General features: G+C 37.0%; 1 protein-coding gene across 1 annotated transcript in view; it reads left to right on the top strand.

Moving 5' to 3' along the window:
- The window catches only part of LOC129248797 (protein Wnt-10b), a 167,697-nt gene extending 153,109 nt beyond the window's left edge, over positions 1-14,588 (top strand). Inside the window, exons 5-7 of the mRNA XM_054888413.1 lie at positions 968-1,350; positions 3,617-4,001; positions 14,365-14,588. Coding sequence (XP_054744388.1) covers positions 968-1,350; positions 3,617-4,001; positions 14,365-14,552 — 956 coding nt within the window. The 3' untranslated portion in view covers positions 14,553-14,588. The remainder of the gene's footprint in view (positions 1-967; positions 1,351-3,616; positions 4,002-14,364) is intronic.
- Positions 14,589-18,098: the final 3,510 nt, after the last annotated feature.

Genomic DNA, 18,098 nt, shown 5'->3' with positions numbered 1-18,098 from the left:
CGTGATCTCCACAACATTTTGCTCCAACAAGATGGCTCTACTTGTCATGCAATGGATTTACTGCGTCGTCGTTTCGGTGAGCAATTTATCCCTCGTCTCGGATCAGTGGATTGGTCACTAAGACCGTGTGATATCACACCTTTCGACTTTCATTTGTGGAAGTATATAAAGTCTTAATGTTTTGTTCTTCAGCGGTCATTCAAAACTGATATTTACGAACCAAAATTGATATTTACCAAGTTCGTGATGCGTGTCAACGGACTGAAAACTCGAAGACAACAAAAAGAAGAGCATACATATCTGTGATATTTTAACCAACCATTTACTAATGATTTCAACGAAGCTCAATAATTGGTTTTACCGAAAGTTCACGGGTATTTTTGTAAAATCAAAGCTCGTCCAAGTTTTCAAAAATATGTTTATAATGTGATGATACAATATTAAGAAAACTCATTGTCGACTTTACTATGCCTTAATAAATAAAAACACGTTCTACATAGAAGAAGAAATATGAAAAAATCCTAAAGCAAAATATTTATGTATAAGAAAAGTTAAAATCCCTTAACCTACGTTGTGAAGTACCCAAAACATCCAATTCATTTCAGCAGTGTAATATCTAGTATTGTAATAATTTTTGAGTGCCCGACCAAACTACACAAAATATTTTGACGAAAGCCTCTTAAAACCAACCAAATATGCATATTAAAAGCCTTTCTTATATTTATAAGTTATATTCTTTTACATTTAAAATGCTGGACATCGCTTATACATATACATACATATATATATACATATGATACTGGTGTCATCTCTCAAAATACCATATATGATCTGTTCGTAAAATTTGTGAATTACAACGCTAATTTTGAACTGTTTTCTTAAACGTTTGTTCTTCCAGGTATTCTTATAATAAGCCGATTTCAAGATTTTCACTATTTGTTAAACATTGCTTTAATTATTTTTACAGGATACAGAGAAAGTGCATTTGCATTTGCGATCTCGGCAGCAGGTGTAGCCCACAATGTTGCCCGGGCTTGTAGCCAAGGTCGATTGGTATCTTGCGGTTGTGATCCTTCAATCAATCGCAAAACGCTGAGTAAAAATCTTCGAAGAAGCCTTGATAAAGAAAAAAAGCTGTTTCTTCAGTACTTAGAAACAAATCAAATACTCACACCCGAAGAAGAAAAAAAACACGAACGTGCGAAAATCACCAGCCGTTGGAAATGGGGAGGTTGTTCCCATAATATGGACTTCGGCGTTGAATTTTCTAAATTATTTTTGGATTGTCGGGAAAAAGCCGGAGATGTTCAATCAAAAATTAACCTACATAATAACAATGCTGGAAGGATTGTGAGTAAAATATAATAATTAAAGCTATGTTTTAATTAAATCTTTATCTTTAACCCTTGGCTTCTAAGATTTCCTTATATTTTATCACGTAATTCAAAAATAAAAAGTTTTTGGGGAATTCAGCAATATAAATGTTCGATTTATTTTGGTACTGTTAAATCTGGGAGAATCTGCAACGAACGTGAAAATACTCGAAATCGCAACTTTATAAAGAAGAAAATCTTATTAAAATTGGCGCTTTGCATATATATTTTTACCTTTTCCCATTGGTAGCACTCTGTATTGCATTTGCTACTATGGCAAATTTTGTTCGACAGTTACAAATTGAGCTATTTAAGCTTGTCAGCTTTAATCAAAAAAAGCATAAATTATATTTAATGCTTCGAAAACAACTTTTTGGATATCTGAAATGAGCCGCATTGTTTACAAATAGGCGCAAAGTGTAAATAAGTTATATGGTTTGAGGCATTTAGAATAATTTCAGTACAGTGTACTCCCTCCTAGCAACCAACTCTTTAAATGGGCACTTGAAGTAAACGAATACTTTTTCAGTACCACTAAAATCTTAAGGTATTTTTTAGCTTTATCTCTATTGAGCGGGCAACCCTCCCATAACAGGACACGGACATTTAAGTTAAAGTTAAAGTTTAAAGTTTTGAGAGTGGATATTTTCCATTAATGCCGCCGCGTGACGAATCTGACTTTACCCGTTAAAACGGTTGTAGAATCGAAAATACTGGGAATATCCTTCGAAAGATTTGACAATATATTCTTAACACTGCCTATACTTTCGAAATATCAAAAAAAAATTGATTTTTTGAAAATTCTAGACCACCGGGACCCCTTAACCCCGCGAATGGTATTTTCTTTTAGTATTGAATTCGTCCCTCGTTTGTTTCATAGACTTTACTATTGAGGTACGCTGCAGAAAAAGGTTCATAGGGATAAGTAAGATCAGGCGAGCCGTGTGGCGAGGATATGCCACAGAAACGGCTTATCAGTATGTTAGGGAAGAAATCATGCACTATCGCTCATTTCCATGCTGTTTCGATTTACGATGGTTTATCTCCAGTATCTGTTGCTTCCGTCCGTTCGGCTTGTGTAACTGCTTGCAGTACTTTGGCGCCAGAACCCCTAAGTGAGACAACCCACATTGCGACTTTATCTGCAGTACTCCATGATGGAACTTTTACTTTCGGTCTGGTTAAAATATTGGGGTGATTCAGTTTAGTTCACAGAGGCGACTTTTCACGGCATTTATGTATTTCAGCCTCAATCGTTCCTAGTTGCGACTTTATGTGCGTCTTCCGTGCTTCCAACTGTGATACGCGTATATGCTATTTTCGCAGCTGCGCATTTATCTGCGAAGACAGCTCCGCTGACATCTCCAATGATATTTATGATATCTGCGATAACATTTGCGACGACATTTGTAACATTGCCGTCATCATCAAATTAACGAAATATTTTAAAATTGTATGTTATTAGCAAATGCATATCGAACAATTGGTGTTCGTTGTTTTTTCGCAATGTTGAACACTTATGTATCACGAGATGAAATAACCGAAGATGAGCCAACGCATCATCCACATATATAAATATATAAAATAAACAAATACTAATATATATATATTATATATATATGTATATAAAATATACACATAACCATATAACCCTAACATTTGATATTTTTTTTTTCATTTAATATTTTTTACGGTATTTTCAGGTTGATTCATAATAAAAAATTTTCCCCTAAAAAAATCTGTCGGCATATTATTTTATTCTAACCCTCAAATCTTGGTTCTTCCCCTTAATGCTTATCTAAAAATGAATTTCAGTGGATACCACATACGCTACTCAACTATGATGCCATAATTTTTGCCTCCTTCATAGTCAAGGAAATTGTTTGAAATTCATTCAAACTCTTTGCCACTTTAATATTTCAACTTTTTCCAATAAATTCTACTATGATACCTTCTTTAATTTTTGCATTGTTAAATCAAGAAAATATAGTTTGAAAACAAGAAATATGTCGGAACCAAGAAAAATAATTTTGCATTAGAATTTAAACAAAAAATTGGCGAAAATATATTTCAGAGGTGTTCAAATTATGAGTAAAGTCATTATGAAATCCAGCTCAATCTATGCCACAAAGCAAAATATGAGAAAAGCGAATATTTAATACAATATCTAATTATCTATAAAAACCGAAATATTCTGCACTCACTTCCACTTAGTTGATGTAATGAATTCGTATTTTTTTAAGGCCGTTTCTAACAACATGGAGTTGCGATGTAAATGTCATGGAATGTCCGGCAGTTGCCAATTGAAAACATGCTGGAAATCTGCGCCTAACTTTCACATAGTAGGCAAAGTCCTAAAACATCAGTTTCGACGAGCTATATTAGTTGACCAATCGAACTTTGGAAATGGAGAACCGATTGTCGTACTAAAGCGTTCACGCAATAAAAAGCTTAATTCAGCTAAAAAAATCGAACGAGTAGACGAACGGGAAGGCAATGACCGGCCTATTCGTAAAACAAAGACGAATAAACATGAAGAAAGGTCAGCAGGGTCGCTCGAAACATCATTATTTTATTACCAAAGATCACCGAATTTTTGTGAACGAGACTTGACCGCAGATATTCAAGGTAAGTTACGTATCTTAAGTACAAATTGTATTTAATTTATTTCGGCAGTGTAGTGAATCACTAATTACAGCCGGTTAATTACTGTGAATGGACGACGTCAATAGTTCCAGTGACAAAGAAAAATGGAGAAGTAAGCGGCGATGTTTAGGTAATGTTGAAGCCCAGTCTTATGTTCGAAAAGTACCCAGTTCCACGCATAGAATACCATATATGCATATTTGGAGAAATGCATGGGGAGAATAGTTTTCGAAATTGGGCTTATCAGCAGATTCCGCTAGATTAATCATCGAAGAAGCTGAGTACAATCTGCTTGTACTTATGGACAGCTCGTTAATGTCTTCAAAGGGGTGGTCGTTTTATTAGCTGGTACCTGATAACCGGATAACCACACCAAATCGCAAAATGCATATCGTGCGATTAGAAAAAGTTGTGCGGATATTACGGAGTGAAGGGTTGTCCTCAGTAAGTGCGATTTTTTTGTGACGTGCTCGCGCGACTGTGTTCTTGAAGGCTGCCGAGAAGTTTACACGCGCAGTTGTCTTGCACATTTAAATCCGCAATATAAGATCCCACATGAAATCGTGTCGGATAACACATAGTAAAAAGAATTAAGAAGATGTGGCCAATATCAGACCGTTAACCGGCTCTCAGCGAATTTGAAAGAATCAGCTGATTAGCTAACGTAACCGGGGTCATGACAGAGAGGTCTTTATGTAAAAACTGAGATTGGTTTGGTGATATACGGTAAAAATCAACACAGCATCCTTTGCCGTCTGAACAACGACTGATTGGACGAGAGTGGGAGTACGTGTGAAATGAGCGCGCAGAATAGTGCTGCCGAGTGCCCGGCACTCAATTCCTTAGCTGAAGGGCAAACCTGGTATTCTATCATCCTTGGGTCAAACTGTAGGGTATATACAAAAACGGGCCCAGTGGTGCAAATAAATGTTCGATCAGTTGTTAGGCAAACATTTTTAAAGCAAAAACAAAACGAAAATGCGAAACAAATGAAATGAGTTTCAGGTGCCGTTATAATACAGAATTACAGTTTACCACTCTAAAAAAAGGTGCAGATCACACAAATAAAAAATTAAATTCAAGAGAATACTATTACCGCTACATATCTTCGGCCGTCGCCCTCACCGCTATCACTGCCCGCTGTCGCTCAGTCACTGTTGCCGCTCTATTGCTGCCGCACAAGGCGAATTGAATATAGAAGGTGGGATCTTCCCAAAAAATTTACTTTATTTTTATTTTTGGCAACTATGACGTCAAGCACCTTATTAATACAAAAAAAAAACGAACAAAACAAACAAAATGAGGAGAAAATTTTGTTTACTACTCTATGAATCTGCTGCACAATTGAATGTTATTTTGGTGACAGGCCGAGAGGCCGCCGTAGCCGAATGGGTTGGTGCATGATTACCATTCGGAATTCACAGAGAGGTCGTTGATTCGAATCTCGGTGAAAGCAAAATTAATAAAAACAGTTTTCTAATAACGGTCGCCCCTCGGCAGGCAATGGCAAACCTCCGAGTGTATTTCTGCCAAGAAAAAGCTCCTCATAAAAAATATCTGCCGTTCGGAGTCGACTTGAAACTGTAGGTCCCTCCATTTGTGGAACAACATCAAGACGCACACCACAAATAAGAGGAGGAGCTCGGCCAAACACCTAACAGAAGTGTACGCGCCAATTATTTATTTTTATTTTTAAACTGGTGAGAGGGGATAGCGTCTTTTTGTTTTAGAATCGGGTCAATTTTATCAAATAGTATTTTCTAGAACAATTTGGAGAGGATGGGCAGCCAGCCAATTGGTCTGTACGAGCTTGCAACAGTGGCTTTCATGTTTGGCTTGAGGATCGCTATAACTTGTGCAACTTTCCAGCGCTTTTGGAAAGTATTGTAGCCTAATTATTCCGTAAAGAGGTCTCGTTTGTAGTTTATTATAGTATCGGGTAGTTCCTTTAGTATTTTCCCGTTTATTTCGTCATGTCCCGGTGCCTTTTTGTCTGTGAGTTTCTTTATATGTATAATATTTTATTTCTTCTTTTGTCGTGTTTTGTAATGCGTGATCTGCATTTTCAATTGAGTTTGGGAGCTCAATGCTTTTATTATCCATGCTATTTGTAAATATTGTGAATATGTGCTTCCATAGAAAATAGTTGGTAGCCGTAGTTGTTTCGAGGCTGCTAAGGCACTTCTTCAGTTGATTGTCTTTATGTTCTTGGAGAATCTGTTTGAGTTCATTTGATGATTTGTTTAGTTTAGTTTTATCGACTGGGTGTCTGGAGTGTTTCCATTATTTTCTTAGTGTGCGGTTTGTTTGTTTTTGGTCTAAAATAAAAGCAGGGTTTTTCTTTGTTGTTGAAGTGTCTAATATTGGTATGGATTGTGTTACTGCTTTTATTATGTCATCATTTAAGTATGCAATTGCATAATCCAGTTCGATAGTGGAGTTGAAAGGGACTCTGGTTTCCATGTTTTCTTTTATGACATCACGAAATATATTTCAGTTCGCCTTATGGTTATATAGCGAAGTGATGCTTTTTTCAACAGGTCTACCGTAGAGAGTTATTATAATTGGTTAGTGGTTTGTTGATATGTCAATGCACGATTTTATTGCAATGTTTTCATGAGTCAGGATTTTCGTAATACAAAAATCGATTAAGTCAGGAAGCTTTTCAGTGTCAGCCAATGCGTCGGTTTTCCTGTGCTTAATATGCCGTTGTTATTTGCCTTAGTGGTGGTTATCCTTGATCCCCATGTTACGTGCTTAGCATTGCAGTCTCCTCCTGCTAGTTGTCGGTTTGAAATAATCAAGATATTGATATACTACTTGGGTGGACAATAAACAGCTGATATGTATATTTATTGGGCCAGTCAAAGTGTTGATGCAGACTGTAGTCGCTTATATATGTTCTGCTTTATAACAATCCATTTCTACGCATTTTACAATATTAATTTTTTTATTATGCTTGCTGGCATGGGTTTCGGAAATAAGCATGATATCAATTGCATTGTCAGTTAAAAATATTTCCAATTCTAATAGTATAGTCCGTTAGCATTTCAGATGGCGATTATTAATTTATTGTTTCTCAAATTTTGTTACAAGCAAGGTATCAAACGGATCGGAGAGTTCCTTCCCAATTCTGACGGTGCTTTAGGTATTGAGCAACATCACCTTACAGAGCCGTATTAGTTTTGCGGGGATATCAAATTCAGACATCGTGGCGTATAAGTAACTCCTTTCGTACTGTCGAATGCAGTTATAAAATCGACAAAAAGATGGTGTTTGTCAATTTTCCTTACATGGGTCTTTTCCAAGACATGTATTTTGTAGATTTTTCAGGGCATAAGATCCAATCAGTTGGTTGATCGTGGGCTTCAGTCCTTCACACAATACGTTCGCTAGTACTTTATAGGCGAAATTTAGAAGATTAATCCCGTGGTAATTGGCACAGATTGCAGGATCACCCTTCAATAGATTGGGTAGAGTACACTTAAGTTCCAGTCGACAGGCATACTTTCATCCGATCATATTTTGCATAGCTTAACCGCCAGTCCATCGGCTTCCGCAGCGTTGTTTTTCTTTAGCAGTGTCATCGCCATTCTCACCTAGTCATGGTCGGGTAGCAGAACAACAGTTCCGTCGTCAACGATTGGGGTATCGGGATCTTCAGATTCTATATCACATGCGTAGCTGTCACTATTGAACGAGTTCATGGAGTGTTCCCTCCATAATTTAATTGCGCTCTTGATGTCAGTCACCAGTTCGTCGTCTTTGTTCTTACAGGAACACGCCCCGGTCTTAAAACCTTCTGTAAGCCGCCGAACTTTCGGGTAGAACTTTCGGGCGTTGTTCCCATTGGCCAGCATCTCAAGCTCCTCGCACTCACGTATTCCGGTTTCTCGTTTCTTACTTTTTATAATACTGTTCTCTGTTTTGAGAGAACGAAATAGCCATAAGTCTTTGTGTTCCCGCATTTTATATAGTTTGAATTCTCTACACTTTAATTGCACCGAATCAGGCATATGCTCAACATATATAGATATATACAGTGACCGACAAAAGTCTACATACTCCATAATGGGGGGTCCATTTCCACTGGAATGAAAGTTCAACAACTTTAGTGAAAAATGTGTTTACACAGTTTTATTTGAAAGCTTTTTCTAATCATTATAAACTCAAAAAAAAATCCATACATTAACATAAAATAGCAAAGCTATGGCAAAAAAACCTAAAACCAGCGTTGACCAGAATCTACATACAGTATCTTACTCCAGTGTGAAAGACTTTACTTAACTCTAAGTAAGATTGCTTCTTAGTATTTAGTTGGTCCACCATTAGCATCAAGCTTCTATTAGTCGTTCTTTGAGTACTGAGGCGCTTGAAATCGGATTTTTTCTAATTTTTCGATACAAAATTTCCCAGACATGTTCAATAATATTCAAATCTGGGCTTTGCGGTGGTGTATATAATTGCCTTGGAACATGGTAAAGCAGCCAATCCTTCACAATGTGCTGTCTGCTTTGGATCGTTATCCTTTTGAAAGACCCAACCTGGACCAAACTCCAAATCATCCACCGAAGATTTCAGATTGACTTTCAATAGTGATTTGTATTTATAACAATCCATACTCAATAAATACTAATCTTCCAATTCCAGATGCAGCAACAGCTCCCCAAACCATTACATTGCCGCCACCATGCTTCACTGTTGATACCAAATTCTTTGGACTCAGTGCAGTACTTTTTTCCTCCATACTTTTGCTCTTCCATCGCTACCGAATATATTAAACTTCGAATCATCTGTAAACAAAACTCTTTGCCAAAAATCCATCCCCTTTTCCCTGTGTGCTTTGGCGAACTCCAGGCGAAGTTTATGGTTTTTTTTTAGAAATAAGAGGCTTTTTTTCGTGGTGTTCTACTATGAAAGCCATTTTTGTTCAGAGCTCCTTGAATTATTCTTGGATGAACACACTTGTTGTATGAGCTTGCTATATCGTCGGCCAATTTCGGAGCAGAAACTTTTTGGGATTTTTGTCCACTTCTTTTAGAATCAAGCTGACGTCTCTGCGAGATAGTTTGCTCGGGCGTCCACTGCGCGGCTTATTTTCGGTGGAACCACTATTTTTAAAGTTTTTTACAATGGTTTGGACTGTTGCACGACTTAAGTTTAAGGTTTTTGAAATTTCGCCATATGATTTTTGTTCTTTCCTATGCTGAATAACTAAATTTCTAACGTCAACTGATATTTCTTTTCGGGGAGCCATTGTAGATGCTTAAGTACTCAAATTGCAACTAAAATCGATATTAGCAAAGCAACAAACATAAGAAAAGGAAAAAATAGACAAACGGTATTTTACCGTTATCACAACATAGGGTACAAGCTAGGAAACCGGTTCTGTATGCACACTTTTGTCAACGCTTTTTTGCGTTTTTTTAGCATAACTATGTTGTTTTATGTTAAAGAATGGATTTGTTTTAGTTGAGTCGATTAGAAAAAGATTTGAAATGAAATTGCATAAACACATATTTAAGCAAAGTGTTTGTACTTTGTAAACAACGAAAGGGAGGGGTGGATGTAGACTTCTGTCGGCCACTGTATATATATATATACATAAATATATATAATTGGCGCGTACACTCTTTTTGGGTGTTTAGCCGTTATTTGTGGTGTGCGTCTTGATGTTGTTCCACAAATAGAGGGACCTACAGTTTCAAGCCACTCTGAACGACAGATATTTTTTATGAAGAGCTTTTTCATGGCAGAAATGCACTCGGAGGTTTGCCATTGACTGCCGAGTGGCGACCGCTGTTAGAAAAAACTTTTTCTTCATTTTGGTCTTTCACCGAGCCTCAAACCTACGTTCTTTCTGAATTCCGAATGTTAGTCACGCACCAAACATTCGGCTGCGGCGGCTGCCATTTTACATAAGGTAAGGTATATAAAAATAGGAACGTAAACAAATCATCGTGTCGAGTAATAGTGGCGACCAATGATGGCTTTGCTCGTAAACACAAAGAGTAAACGGTCAATATAAACAGTGCGCAAAAATTAATGAATTTTGATAAAAATTTTTTCCTTAGTGAGCTAGACTACGAAGAATCCTTGTTTTTCATTTAAACTTGCGATGAAATTAAATATAAAATGAAAGTTAAAATAATTTTTCCGAAGGATTTCAACAATCCCAATATGCCTATATTTCAAACAGTAAAATGTTTTATTTGTTTCCGCTCAGAAAACACTGTGTAACGCAGCCAAGTAAGCGATTCGATCAAAATGCTCTAAATGCTCGTTGTTATGGTGACCACACTCACCTGCCAGTTGCCCGTAAGATACACAAAATTTAGCAAAACTTGTGACCATAGAAAATAGCTGCTTACATATTTACATAATATGTACATACATCGGTTCGTGTGGGTTTGTGTTTAGTTGTATCGACACAATGTTACCGTTCATATTTTTGCATACATACTTTGACACACATCCGCATTATCACTTACTATTTTTCATTGTATAATAAACCAAAAACAAAAACCAAGAGATGCAAATAGTAAATTTATCTATAATTAACATTATTCATCATTGTTTTGAAGTTATTTTAATAAAAATTAAAATGTGTCTAAGTTTATTTTGTAAATGATTTCGAAACAGTACAATGGTAACAGTACATTGACAACACTGAAAGGTGAGAGAGCAATCAGCTGACACGTTTTTACGGAAACATTCAAAATTTTTCATTTACCCACGTATACGATATAAGATGCTACGTAACGGAGCCGTGGTGAATTTTCATTTACATGGGGCTCTCATTAATTTAATCGTGTCAGCTGCCACGGAACGTACGTTTACGTTGGCGGGTGTGAGCACTATTATAGGCAAATGTATATGTAAACATATGTAGATACACTACAGTAACAAAAGGCAGCAATTTGGTTTCCAAGTAAGTTTTTAACTTCACGGCTATATTATTTATTTCGTACATTTTTTATGAATTGGATAATCCCAAACGCGGAGATTTATCTAATTAAGTATTTATCTTCTATGAGAGAACAAAAACGAGTGGATTTTAAATTTTCAGTAGTACGAAATGTTGAAGACGTAAATTTATTTTTAGGTAATAGCGGCTTTTTTACATCATTAGTCTATAATTCTGCGCACACTTCACTCACAGAAGCTATAAAACAATCGCCATTCGCTACGACTGCCGCCATTATGTAGCGCATTTAGTAGACATAATTACATACATATGGATATGCATACATACATATGTATATACGAAGAATCGGGTACTTGCCACGACAAAAACTGACGGTTCACCAAATATTTTTGTCTCCATCGATTGAGCTCGTGAGGCACCCACGCCCTAAATTTTTCGGAAACTTCCATTAAATGAAGGTGATTTAGAATCGTTTTATGATCGCAGTTCATTTTTTTCCACCAATTCACGACTGGTTTGGCGACCGTTCTCTTTCAAAAATGATTTGAGACGTTCTTCATCGAATTCAGAAGGCCTTCCACTGCTGGACATGTAATAGACATCAAAGTCGCCATTTTTGAACTTTTCAAACTCCGTGCTATAGACTCGCCATGACACCTTCTCCACACACACCGCAAATGTCCCTGGTCGCTTCGGCAGCTTTTTGACCTCGATAAAATGCAAAGAAGAGCAGGTGTTGAAGTTTTGCCTCCTGGGTATTCCATTTCTAAGCCTCAAAACAAACAAAGAATTAAATAACTCAAAAATTGAATATGGTTTTGTACAGCAGAAAGAGTTCTATCGAATGAATACTTACGCTTTGCCAAGCAGCAAACTAATCGTTGTAAAATAAAAGAAAATATAAAACCGCTATGAACTTATTGACCAATACACCCATATATCTTATATTTTGCAGCTGGGGTAGGTAACTTAAAAAGCAGGTTTCAGAAACAACAAAAAGAAATAATTTTTGCATTTATTGTGGTTTTTTTTATGGTTTATATTTTCAATAAATTAAACTGCTTCAACTTTTTACTATCGTTTGACGCTCATAATACATGCATATATGTACATATACATATACATATAGTAGGTACATGATGATGCTAAGTGATGTGCAAATTTTATATTAAAATTGAAACAGCAAATCTTGCTGTCGCAAGAACCACAGTCATCGTGTGCTCCTACTATTCTTCTTCTTCTTAATTGGCGCTATAACCGCTTACGCGATTTTGGCCGAGTTTAACAAAGCGCGGCAGTCGTTTCTTTCTCGTGCTAACCGGCGCCAGTTGGACACACCAAGTGAAGCCAAGTCCTTCTCCACCTGATCTTTCCAACGCAGTGGAGGCCGCCCTCTTCCTCTGCTACCACCAGCTGGTACCGCATCGAATACTTTCAAAGCCGGAGCGTTTGTATCCATTCGGACGACATGACCCAGCCAACGTAGCCGCTGGATCTTTATTCGCTGCGCTATGTCTATGTCGTCGTAAAGCTCATACAGCTCATCGTTCCATCGTCTGCGATATTCGCTGTTGCCAACGTGCAAAGGTCCAAAAATCTTACGCAGAATCTTTCTCTCGAACACTCCAAGCGTCGCTTCATCGGATGTTGTCATCGTCCAAGCTTCTACGCCATACGTTAGGACGGGCATGATGAGAGTCTTGTAGAATGTTAGTTTTGTTCGTCGAGAGAGGACTATTATATTTTCCAAATATCCTAGCCGAAGTAACGGGTGATTTTTTAGCTATTATCTTTTTAAACAGTTGGTTTAAACAGCTGACATACGTTTTGAGCTTTCTTTCACTGTCAAACATCTTCAGTTTGGTCTATAATTTAACCATGAATCGTCTTACAAACGAACAACGCTTGCAAATCATTGAATTTTATTATAAAAATGCGTGTTCTGTTATCGCGCGCTTCTTCCATTTTATGGTCAGTTTAATCGACCCACTAAGTGGCTATTCGAGCTATTGTGACTAAACTTAGAACCAAATTTATATTATTGGACATTAAACCACCAACACGCTTACGCAGAGTGCGAACTGAAGAAAATATCGCAGCTGTATCGGCCAGTGTTAATGATGACCATCAATTATCGATTCATCGCCGTTCGCAGCAATTGGGCCTCTGTTACTCAACAACGTGGAAAATTTTGCGAAAGGATTTAGGTGTGAAGCCTTTCAAAATACAGCTGGTGCAAAAATTGAAGCTGAACGACCTACCGCAACGCAGAATTTTTGGTGAATGGGTTTTTGGAAAGTTGGCCGAAGATCCACTGTCACAGTTTGGTGCGGTTTATGGGCTGGAGGTATTATTGGACCGACCGTACTTCTTCAAAGATGCTGAGAATCGCAACGTTACTGTGAATGGTGAGCACTACCGTGAAATTACGCTACCCAAAATGCAAGAGCTTGACTTGCATGACATGTGGTTTAAGAAAGACGGTGCCACATCCCATACAGCACGCGTAACAATGGACTTGTTGAGAGGCGAGTTCGGTGAACATTTTATTTCACGTTCGGGGCCTGTCAATTGGCCACCCAGATCGTGCGATATAACGCCTTTAGATTATTTTTTCTGGGGCTATGTTAAAGCTTATGTCTATTCAAACAAGCCTGCTTCAATTAACGCATTGGAAGGCAACATTGAAGCATTTATATGTGAGATACCGGCCGAAAGTTTGGAAAGAGTATGCCAAAATTGCACTAAGCGGATGGGCCATTTGAAGCGCAGTCGCGGTCAACATTAGCATGAAATAATCTTCAAACATTAAATTATATGGACTGTACTATCGAATTAAATACAAATTTCATGCATTTTTTTGAATTTTACGTGTGTTTTTTTTGAAAAACTTTCCTATAGCTCTTAAAAAGACACCCTTTATGCTGCGCGATGTTATGTTATGTCGCTTCTGCTATGCGTTTTGTTCAAGGTCAAAGCAACGGCCTATTGTTCGCGCTAAAAGGTAATGCTTGTGCTGATGCTGTCGCATTTTCTTTTCAAAACCAAAACGCGAATAAAATTCTTTCTGTAGAAAATATTCAAGCAATTTTAAACCCTGCATAGAACACAAGATTGCGCCATCCCAAGGGTCATGGCATCAGTACAGCAACAAAACAAATAGAACAGAACCGGAGGAATAAGTTACGGAAAATTGCAAACAAATAACTTGCAGACAAAGGTTTGTTTATTTTCTGTGCTGACTTCATTCAAAGTAGCTGATGCCGCCAAGCTCACGTAGACTAAATTAGCGATTAGACATTTTCACTCACTTTGCTTTTGTGTGTTTTTATTAATTATTAAAAATATACAAAATTTAAGTTGTCCAATCCATACACACGTATAGGTATATAACTTAATTTTCCTTTTTTGTTTTAGGTACATCGGGACGAAGGTGCAATCTAAACAGTACTGTCAGCGACGGTTGCACATCATTGTGTTGTGGCCGCGGTTACAGTTTGGTAAAGGAGGAGCGGGCTGAGCGTTGCCATTGCAAGTTTCACTGGTGCTGCAACGTAGAATGCGAAGAATGTCAAGTTGAAGAATGGATAAGTGTTTGCAATTAACATTTGTTCAACTTAATGTTTTTTTGCACAAAGAAAAATCGTTAATTAAATCAATCAGAATTTATTGGTAAAGAAAAAGCAAATACATTTTCGTATGTTGTAAATAAATATGTATTATATAAACTTTTAAAATCATGCAGTTCAAGAGCCATAAAAATATATAGTTTTCGTCTAATAAGTGGTATTATAAACTTACGATTACAAATTAACATGTCTATACTTGCTTTATTTAATGATTAGGTCTCAACAGAGCAATGATTGCAACTAGAAATTTTGAGTGCTTGAATTGTGCTCATTCATTACACCCCTTAACGTCCGCAAGCAGTAAAAATTCAATGAACGCTGAGCTTGGGTGGGAGGACAAGAATTGTGAAACGGAGCTCTGCGAATGTGAGGAATTAAGTTGTCTTGTATGCATATTTTAAGTTCTTTGGATGTGAATGCTGTCCCGTTGCCCATTACTATCTCACCCGATGGTCCATGAGTTTGGAAGATTGATTGATTCTTTTCGTAGTCTAAGCCTGCGTTGTCGAAGCGGCCTCTTGCAGCCGATCTGTGAAATCAGCCTCTGTTTTGTCCATTAGCACAATATCGTTGAAAAACATTAAGGCGGCCTCCATGAAATTTTGAAAACTTCCTGGCGCTGAAGACATTACAAATTGGAGCCCCGTAAATTCTAAGGCGCCTTTGGGAGTGACGACTGTTTGGTTATAATAATTGGCGACAGGAAAATTGCATATACCCGCGCAAGGTAAATTTTGGCAAAAATACTGCGCCCTATAGAGAGTTGAGTATCAACTTATAATCGCCACAAATGCGTTCCGTCGCTTTTAGAAACCGGCACAATTGATGTGGCCCAGACCGAGTACTCAACTGGTTGCACATATTTTGTTTTATTTCAATATTTTATAGTCAGCCAATTTTTTTGTGTATTCTGGACTAATTTGGCTCCACTCTTCAAGTACTGTTCAAATCCGGTGATAGTGCAGGAGTTTCAACAATGTGGGGACATTTATATATTAACTATATTTATATTTTTTGTGGCTTGTGCTCAGGGTCATTATCTTGATAAAACCGAAAGTGATTTTCAATTTGTAATTTTATTTTATTTTAAACATATTTGTTCACTTTTTCTTCCATAAAGGTCAAATTTCGAACTCCATTTTATGACATACGTGTTTTATAGTAGCTCGCAAATTTTAGATTTTAAGCTCCGTATTGACTTCGCGTCATATAAAAGATCCGCCACCTAGTCCAAATAAGTTAAACTTACCTTGTCTACAAAAAGTTCGGTCCTACAAAATGCTGGAGTTCTTTTTAAATGGTCACGCGCAAACTGCAATCTCTTACTTCTATTCCCTGCACTTACGAAGGTTTATTACGGGATATTCTATCATTTAAGTTTACTTCCCTCAGTATGTTTTAAACAGGTTCTGGATAAGAAGTTTTACTTGGCGAACTTTTCAGTTATTTTACGATACGACATTCTTTTTTTGAAATGCTCCAAAATTAACTCATGTTTTTCTACCGAAGTACGCGGTCCCATGGATAAAAAAACAAGCGTACATAAAATATAATATTGCTTTATGTCTCTAACTCTACAAAATTTCGCATACTACAATAAAATAAATTTGCGGTACTTTTAACTATATCATTTAAGTTGCGGCGTGAATTCTGTAGGTTGTTTGTTTCTTTTTTTTGCATTTCAATATTGAATAATATGGAATAGCATTTTGAGTGGACACTTTTTTGTATTTTATATTGAGAAGTGAAATAGAGCAAAATAAATAAGATATCTGTATACTCTGGTTTTCCATTTTCGCATAATATTGTGAAATATAGAACACTTTACAAAAAATCGTATCTGTATCAAATAAGGTATGGAATCGTAATGGATGTACCTTCTGCTCAAATATGAACGAGACTTTATCAATAAAACGGTCCGCGGATGACATATGGAAAAAATAAATTTTTTGTTTTTTGGTAGGACTGTTATAAGCTTACATGGCAAATTTCAGCGTGATATGTCACATAGTTTGTTTTCTGTGCTACTGTAAACAAGTCAAGCTCGAGTGTGTTTTTCGAATTTAACGATGGAAATTCAAGTTGAACAAAGAATTTATTTGAAATTTTGTTATTCCAACAAAATTTCGGCTTCAGACACCTTAAAAATGTTGCAGATAACCTATGGGGACTCTGCTCTATCGCGTGCACGTGTTTTCCAGTTGTAAAAATCGCTCAAAGAGGGCCGTACATCGGTTGAAAACTTGCCTCATGAACGTCGCCAAAGTCGCTCAAAAATTAAGGTTATGCTGACTGTTTTTTTCGCTTACGAAGGTGTGGTGCACTCGGAGTTCCTTCCGCAAGGCCGATCGGTTAACGCTGAATATTATTTAGACGTTTTAAAGCGTTTGCGCGAGAACATTCGTCTTAAAAGGAAGGAATTGTGGGACAACAAGTCATGGCAAAACGTAACCATTAATGTTTTTGGAGTATTGTAAGTATTTTGCATTATAATTCGTTCATAGACTGTATTTATTCTCAGCTGCCTGCAAAAAGAAATATTATATGGAAACATTTTAAAATTGTGGGCACTAAACGAAATATGTGTAAGCACTGCTTAACTCCAATAAGTGTCAACCGCCGTTGAATAGCCAATGTAAATGATTGCCAAAGGTCTACGATTGTTTGAAGAACCTGAAATAATAATAACATACGTTGCCATGGTCACATAATGTTTCAGTTATAATATACCTTAAAAAAAAAACAACTATATCATAAATTTTGATTCCGAAAGTATTTAAATTGAATTTCAGAAGAACAACAGGAGGTGCAGTAGCTACACAATGAAACAGCCAGCGATGCTGAAGAAGAACAACATCATTTTTTATAAAGCATCACGGATTAAACACATTCCAAAGGACAGCACCAGATGGTAAGCCCGTGAAAATATTAATAGATACAGGTGCCACAAGTAATTATGTGAAAAAAAGATTATAAATATGCTAAGTGCATTTTCCTGTACAAACCTATAAAAGCAAATACCTTGCATGGTAGCTCAATATAGCACACAAAAGAAAAATTAACCTAAATGACATGAAATTGAATTATTCGAAATAGATAAACTTAAACATTTCGACGTAATGGTTGGTTGGTTAGAGTGGTGATTCATCCAGAATTCAACTAGCGTTTCCGCACCATTTTGTTGCCACATCCTCGTTACCAACTTATTTACCAGCTATTTACGGCATGACTATATCCAGTATGTGCGGTTTCAGAACTTTATTAGATTGTTGACATCTAAACCAGACAGTTGTTCGAGACCCCGTCTGTCCTTCCATAAAGCAGAGCATTTACAAAGGAAGTGGAAGATTGTTTCCTTTTTTCCCGGTTGTTTACAACTGTGACAGGAAGTGTTCTGAGGGATGCCCATTTTGGCTGCTTGTTCTCCGACAGACCAAAAGCCAGTTATGACTGCCGTTAGTCTGCAGGCGTCCCGTCGTTTCATGTTTAACGAAGAACAGGTTGATATTCATTTTCGCGATG

This window comes from Anastrepha obliqua, chromosome 5 (genome assembly GCF_027943255.1).
Source record: "Anastrepha obliqua isolate idAnaObli1 chromosome 5, idAnaObli1_1.0, whole genome shotgun sequence".
Lineage (NCBI taxonomy): Eukaryota > Metazoa > Arthropoda > Insecta > Diptera > Tephritidae > Anastrepha > Anastrepha obliqua.
This window is presented reverse-complemented; position numbering and strand designations above follow the sequence as displayed.